General features: G+C 38.9%; 1 protein-coding gene across 8 annotated transcripts in view; it reads left to right on the top strand.

Annotated features, from left to right (window-relative positions):
* Nucleotides 1–2,200: 2,200 nt before the first annotated feature.
* The window catches only part of LOC121643918 (dynein heavy chain 17, axonemal-like), an 18,244-nt gene continuing 13,006 nt past the window's right edge, over nt 2,201–7,438 (top strand). For 7 of the 8 annotated variants that reach the window (XM_041991525.1, XM_041991531.1, XM_041991529.1 and 4 more), the window contains exons 1-6: nt 2,201–2,678; nt 4,127–4,434; nt 4,695–4,881; nt 4,968–5,067; nt 5,144–5,229; nt 5,331–5,456. In XM_041991525.1, the coding sequence (XP_041847459.1) occupies nt 2,334–2,678; nt 4,127–4,434; nt 4,695–4,881; nt 4,968–5,067; nt 5,144–5,229; nt 5,331–5,456 (1,152 nt within the window). In that variant the 5' untranslated portion in view covers nt 2,201–2,333. The remainder of the gene's footprint in view (nt 2,679–4,126; nt 4,435–4,694; nt 4,882–4,967; nt 5,068–5,143; nt 5,230–5,330; nt 5,457–7,438) is intronic. The other variant, XM_041991532.1, reaches the window with a different exon arrangement.

Consider the following 7,438-nt stretch of genomic DNA (forward strand, 5'->3'; position numbering starts at 1 on the left):
GGAATAAACATGATGGAGCGTGTTCTTACTAACATAGAACAGAGGAGTAAACATGATGGAGTGTGTTCTTACTAACATAGAACAGAGGAGTAAACATGATGGAGTGTGTTCTTACTAACATAGAACAGAGGAGTAAACATGATGGAGTGTGTTCTTACTGACATAGAACAGAGGAGTAAACATGATGGAGTGTGTTCTTACTGACATAGAACAGAGGAGTAAACATGATGGAGTGTGTTCTTACTAACATAGAACAGAGGAATAAACATGATGGAGTGTGTTCTTACTGACATAGAACAGAGGAATAAACATGATGGAGTGTGTTCTTACTAACATAGAACAGAGGAATAAACATGATGGAGTGTGTTCTTACTAACATAGAACAGAGGAGTAAACATGATGGAGCGTGTTCTTACTAACATAGAACAGAGGAGTAAACATGATGGAGTGTGTTCTTACTAACATAGAACAGAGGAGTAAACATGATGGAGTGTGTTCTTACTAACATAGAACAGAGGAGTAAACATGATGGAGTGTGTTCTTACTAACATAGAACAGAGGAATAAACATGATGGAGTGTGTTCTTACTAACATAGAACAGAGGAATAAACATGATGGAGTGTGTTCTTACTAACATAGAACAGAGGAATAAACATGATGGAGTGTGTTCTTACCAGCGTAGAACAACTGATGTGTCGGTGGTGTCTCGGCAGGACTTCCTGAGGTCTGCGTTGTTAAAATCTTCGGCTACAGTAAACGCCGCCTCCGGCCATGAAGTCTCTTTATTCATCATATGGGGTTTGTCTGACTGGTCCCTCCCCCAGAGACCTGTTTTTCTCGGGTGACCCTACCAGGGCATAAAGCCCACGACAACACAGCCGCTAGGATCTGCGGCTCAGGGAGGCGAGTCTCAGAGAGAACAGAGATTGTTCAGTTTGACTTAATGCGTTAACATTTTTGTCTTTTTCTGAGGTGCTGGTCATAAAACATGTCAACAAATATACAGCAAAAAGAGAAAATAAGAAGAGAAAACCAGGCTGTTATTCTTGCATGACGACTATCGTTTAAATTTTTCCAACTCCTCAGCATCGTTTATGAGTAAGAGCTTAGCTTCTGCTGGCGTACCAAGCACTTTCATCCACACCTTACATTTCCTCGTTCACGTCCATTTAATCTGTCCGGGCTTTTAGGGAGCCCTGGCTGTTCCTCTGTCAAATGTTAATTTAATTTAATTTAATTTAATTTAATTTAATTTAATTTAATATAATATAATACAATGTAATATAATATAATTTAATATAATATAATATAATTTAATATAATATAATATAATGTAATATAATATAATATAATATAATATAATATAATTTAATATAATATAATATAATTCATTATAATATAATATAATATAATATAATATAATATAATATAATATAATACAATTTAATATAATATAATTTAATATAATATAATATAATATAATATAATATAATTTAATATAATATAATTTAATATTATTTAATTCAATACAATATAATATAATATAATATAATATAATATAATTTAATATAATATAATATAATATAATTCAATATAATATAATATAATATAATATAATTCAATATAATATAATATAATATAATTCAATATAATATAATATAATATAATATAATATAATTTAATATAATATAATATAATTTAATATAATATAATTCAATATAATATAATATAATATAATATAATATAATATAATATAATATAATATAATATAATACAATATAACATAATATAATATAATTCAATATAATATAATATAATATAATATAATTTAATTCAATATAATATAATATAATATAATATAATATAATATAATATAATTTAATTTAATATAATATAATATAATTCAATATAATATAATATAATATAATATAATACAATTTAATATAATATAATATAATTTAATATAATATAATATAATATAATATAATATAATATAATATAATTTAATATAATATAATATAATATAATTCAATATAATATAATATAATATAATATAATATAATATAATATAATATAATATAATATACTTTGAGGAGGTTTCCATGGTAACAGGGAGCCTGTAACTGCTGCGTTTCTCTCGAGCTAAAACGTTTGTTTTTACTGAAGTTTCCGGCGGTCCGTGAAGGCAACTGATGGACCGTTAAAGACAAACAACAACAAACTGTTTCCTGAAGCTTTTTCTTTGTTTGCTTCTTTGTTTTATTCACGGTTGTTCTGGATCAAACCAGCTTCGGTTCGCGACCCGAAGCTGAGTCAGAAGAACCGTCTGGAAGATGGAGACCGAACAGGACGGACCGCTGACCCTGATCCGGACCTTCACCCTGAACGGACTCAGGCTGGACCCGGACCGGTGGCAGGAGTTCCTGTCCAAGAAGAACACGGTGACCCTTAGCGGCTTCTGTAGCAGCCAGGACCGCGACTGGCTCTTCCTCCACCTGCAGCCGGACTCCGGACTCCGGGCTGGACTCCAGTTCCCCCTAGGAGTCCAGACCAAGGTCCTCTGCGTGTCCAAGACCGTCCCGGAAGTCGTCACCAAGGAGACCTGCAGGAGGACGCTGAGGATGCAGGAGACGAGGGGAGGAGACCCGCTTAGCCACGTGATCGGGCTCACGGAGGAGGTAACAGCCAGCAGGTCCAGCTGGGACCTCCACAGGGTAGATGGTCCAGCAGAGTCTCTGGATGGTAGATTTATGGAGGAGGACCAGTGGAAAGACCTCATAAAAAAACCTCCCACAGCAGCAAGGAGGATGTAGCTGTTACTGTCTTTTATCATTACAAATGTTCAAATACTTTAAATATAGGCCTACGATTTCTATAAAAGTACACACACACACACATATATATATATATATATATATATATATATTTATAAATGAAAGTTGTAAGTTTACATCTGAGGAAAGGGTGGTGGGGACCATCTGATATTTCTTTTCTCACCTCTGTTTCACCAACAAGCATCGTGTCTAAAAGTTTCTTCTACTTGATCTTTTGTTTGTTACCATGGTTACCATGGTTTCCTCTTCAGTCAGCAGCTTCTTCATGCAGCAGCCTTCATGTCCTGCTTTGCGGGACCATACGTAGCTGGTTTGGATGTGTTCAGGACGGGGTATGAGGCCGATGCAGACACACACATTTTCTCTGTGATTTATAGAGGAAATTGCTTGGAGGTGTGTGTACACATGGTTTTTTTAATCTTATTGTTTTGTGGCACACCATTTTTGCCTCATGTGCACACGTACACATCCTTATTTGTTTTTACCTTGTTCTGTCCAGCACGGTGGCGGCAGAATGATGGTCTGGCTGCTGTGTTTTGCTGAACAAATTTGCTTTGCCAAGATGAGCTTATGGGTGTAAGGCTCCTCTTGATAATCCAGTTTTTATCTATCTATCTATCTATCTATCTATCTATCTATCTATCTATCTATCTATCTATCTATCTATCTATCTATCTATCTATCCATCCATCCATCCGTCCATCTATTTACATATTTATTTATCTACATGACACGCCCCCCAGAAGTTGTTTGTGTGTTGTGTTTCTTGTGTTGTGATGTCTAAGTGTTATTAAAACTGAAAGGCGAGTCACCACAGGGTGCAGCCAAGGACGCCACTTAGATGCACCTACAACTTTAGTATGTTTTATAAATGAGACCCCTGGTCTACTGCTAATGCTAACCGCTAATACGTACTTTTACTGCTAATGCTAACTGCTAATGCTAACCGCTAATACGTACTTTTACTGCTAATGCTAACTGCAAATGCTAACCGCTAATACGTACTTTTACTGCTAATGCTAACTACTAATGCTAACCGCTAATACGTACTTTTACTGCTAATGCTAACTGCTAATGCTAACTGCTAATGCTTACTTTTACTGTTAATGCTAACTGCTAATGCTAACCGCTAATACGTACTTTTACTGCTAATGCTCACTGCTAATGCTAACCGCTAATACGTACTTTTACTGGTAATGCTAACTGCTAATGCCAACTGCTAATCCAGCTGCCCATACCTTGTTAGATGATAATTGATGTCAGAGTTACATGCGTGTCACATCTGCCCTCAGGTGACCTGTCTGTTGCTTAGCAATGCTGCAACCAGAGAAAGGTGGAGTCAGGGCATTGCTGAGGGTGCTCTGAGGATCCTGGAGAGGCAGAAGAACGCCATGCTGGTGATGAAGGCTCAGGTGGCTGGACACACCTTTCTGCCTCACCCTGCTCTCTATCACCATGGCAACCAGGACTACAGCCACCACAGTGATGGTCGCCATGAAGACAGCCACAATGACCACCATCTCCATCATGAAGACTACCGCAGTGACCATCATGACAACGGTCACCATGACAACAGTTCCCACGTGGAGTCAGGAGACCTGTAAGGCCTGTTTGCCAGCTTTCCCAGCATGCATTTCCCTTCACACATCATCATCATCCATTTCACCTGTCCTCTATATCTTTAATCCTGTATCACCTGACTTACCTGTCTTCTGTCTTACCTTTCTCACCTGTCTCATTAGTCTCACCTGTCCTCAGTCTGACCTGACCCAGACTGAAAAGTATTCTGGGACATGCAGTCTGGTCCTGACTGTGAAATCGATCATCAGGTGTGATGTCACTCCCTCTGCCCTCTAACAGGAAGCTGCCAGATGAGACGCTCCTTCATGCCTGTCAGAAAATGGTGGTGGAGTGGGCAGAGCTAGTGTCCAAGTACCTGCAACAGGACTGGTCCAGATTGGTTCTGGACAGATTGAGTCCACTTCCTGGAGAGGAGTTCACCTTCTGGAAGAACCGGCTGCAGAATCTGCTCTTCCTGCACAACCAGGTGATGATGACGTCACAGTGATGCAGGCTGACGATTTAAGCTCCCGCTTGTTGACAGTTTATTGTTGTTGTTTGTTGTGTGATCAGCTGATGAGCCCCAGAGCTCAGCAGGTGGCGGCTATCCTCCAAGCTGCAGGCAGCGTCTACTGGTCCACTCTGAGAACCGTTTACAGAGACATCCAGGAAGGTACTTTGGATGTCTCCGCACACCTGGACATAAAGACACATGCAGCCTCACACACCTGTCCACTCTGTCCCCTCAGGTGTCCAGGAGGCGCAGGACATCGTGGACAACCTGGCTCCTGTGCTGCAGAAACTTGAGGATATTTTACAGGTGGACTTCCAGCAGGTACCTGAACCTGTCTCATTGACCACTGATTTCTTGACCAATCAGCAGACGGTATGCAGTGACATCATCAGTGTGTGACGCATTCTATCTGTGATTGGCAGCTGAAGGGCAAAGCGTCAGATATCATGGAGGAGGTATGTCTACTGTGGGGCCGGTCTAAGTTCTACTGTAAACCCGAGAGGGTGGTGGTCCTGCTGCAGGAGATCTGCAACCAGTTCATACACCTGGTACCAACACAAACACACACACACACGCATACACACACACACACACACACACACACACAAACGCACAAACACACACATACACATACACAGAAACACACACACACACACACACAGGGTAATAAAAAAAGTGTAAAAGCACTCAAAACAACAACAAACAAAAAAAATTAACTTTTTATAGTTCAATATTTTATAGTTCATTATTTTTAAAAGTGAGATCACTTAAAATTTTGTCCCAGAAACTTTTACTTGTAGTTGAGTAAGATTTAACCACAAGTATCAATATTTTAACTGAGTTATTAGAGATGACTACTTTGTCCACAACTGCTAACGTATCATTAACTAAAGTGTCAGTAACTAACGTGTCAGTAACTAACGTGTCAGTAACTAACTTGTCAGTAACTAACGTGTCGGTAACTAACGTGTCAGTAACTAACTTGTCAGTAACTAACTTGTCAGTAACTAACGTGTCAGTAACTAACTTGTCGGTAATTAACGTGGCGGTAACTAACTTGTCGGTAACTAACTTGTCGTAACTAACGTGTCAGTAACTAACTTGTCAGTAACTAACTTGTCAGTAACTAACGTGTCAGTAACTAACTTGTCATTAACTAACGTGTCGTAACTAACTTGTCGTTAACTAACTTGTCGTAACTAACGTGTCGGTAACTAACTTGTCGGTAACTAACTTGTCAGTAACTAACGTGTCAGTACCTAACTTGTCAGTACCTAACTTGTCAGTAACTAACGTGTCGGTTACTAACTTGTCGGTAACTAACTTGTCGTAACTAACGTGTCAGTAACTAACTTGTCAGTAACTAACTTGTCAGTAACTAACGTGTCGGTACCTAACGTGTGGGTACCTAACGTGTCAGTACCTAACGTGTCGGTAACTAACTTGTCGGTAACTAACTTGTCAGTAACTAACGTGTCAGCAACTAATGTGTCAGTAACTAACGTGTCACTAACTAACGTGTCAGTAACTAACTTGTCAGTAACTAACTTGTCGATAACTAACTTGGCGTAACTAACGTGTCAGCAACTAATGTGTCAGTAACTAACGTGTCGGTAACTAACGTGTCAGAACCTAACGTGTCAGTACCTAACGTGTCAGTAACTAACTTGTCAGTAACTAACTTGTCGGTGACTAACTTGTCAGTAACTAACGTGTCAGCAACTAATGTGTCAGTAACTAATGTGTCACTAACTAACGTGTCAGTAACTAACTTGTCGATAACTAACTTGTCGTAACTAGCGTGTCAGTAACTAATGTGTCACTAACTAATGTGTCAGTAACTAACTTGTCGATAACTAACTTGTCAGTAACTAAAGTGTCGGTAACAAACCTATCAGTAACTAATGTGTCACTAACTAATGTGTCATTAACTAAAGTATCGGTAACTAACGTGTCAGTAGCTAACGTGTCAGTAAGTAACGTGTCGGTAACTAACGTGTCGGTAACTAACGTATCGGTAACTAACGTGTCGGTAACTAACGTGTCGGTAACTAACGTGTCGGTAACTAACGTATCAGTAACTAACGTGTCGGTAACTAACGTGTCGGTAACTAACCTGTCGGTGACTAATGTATCGGTAACTAACGTATCGGTAACTAACGTGTCGGTAAGTAACGTGTCGGTAACTAACGTGTCGGTAACTAACGTATCGGTAACTAACGTATCGGTAACTAACTTGTCAGTAACTAACCTGTCGGTAACTAACGTGTCGGTAACTAACGTGTCGGTAACTAACGTGTCGGTAACTGACGTGTCAATAACTAACGTGTCGGTAACTAACGTGTCGGTAGCTAACGTGTCAGTAACTAAGGTGTCGGTAGCTAACATGTCGGTAACTAACGTGTCGGTAACTAACCTGTCGGTAACTAACGTATCGGTAACTAACCTGTCGGTAACTAACGTGTCGGTAACTAACGTGTCGGTAACTAACGTATCGTAACTAACGTGTCGGTAACTAACTTGTCGGTAA

This window comes from Melanotaenia boesemani, chromosome 8 (genome assembly GCF_017639745.1).
Source record: "Melanotaenia boesemani isolate fMelBoe1 chromosome 8, fMelBoe1.pri, whole genome shotgun sequence".
In the NCBI taxonomy this organism is placed as follows: domain Eukaryota; kingdom Metazoa; phylum Chordata; class Actinopteri; order Atheriniformes; family Melanotaeniidae; genus Melanotaenia; species Melanotaenia boesemani.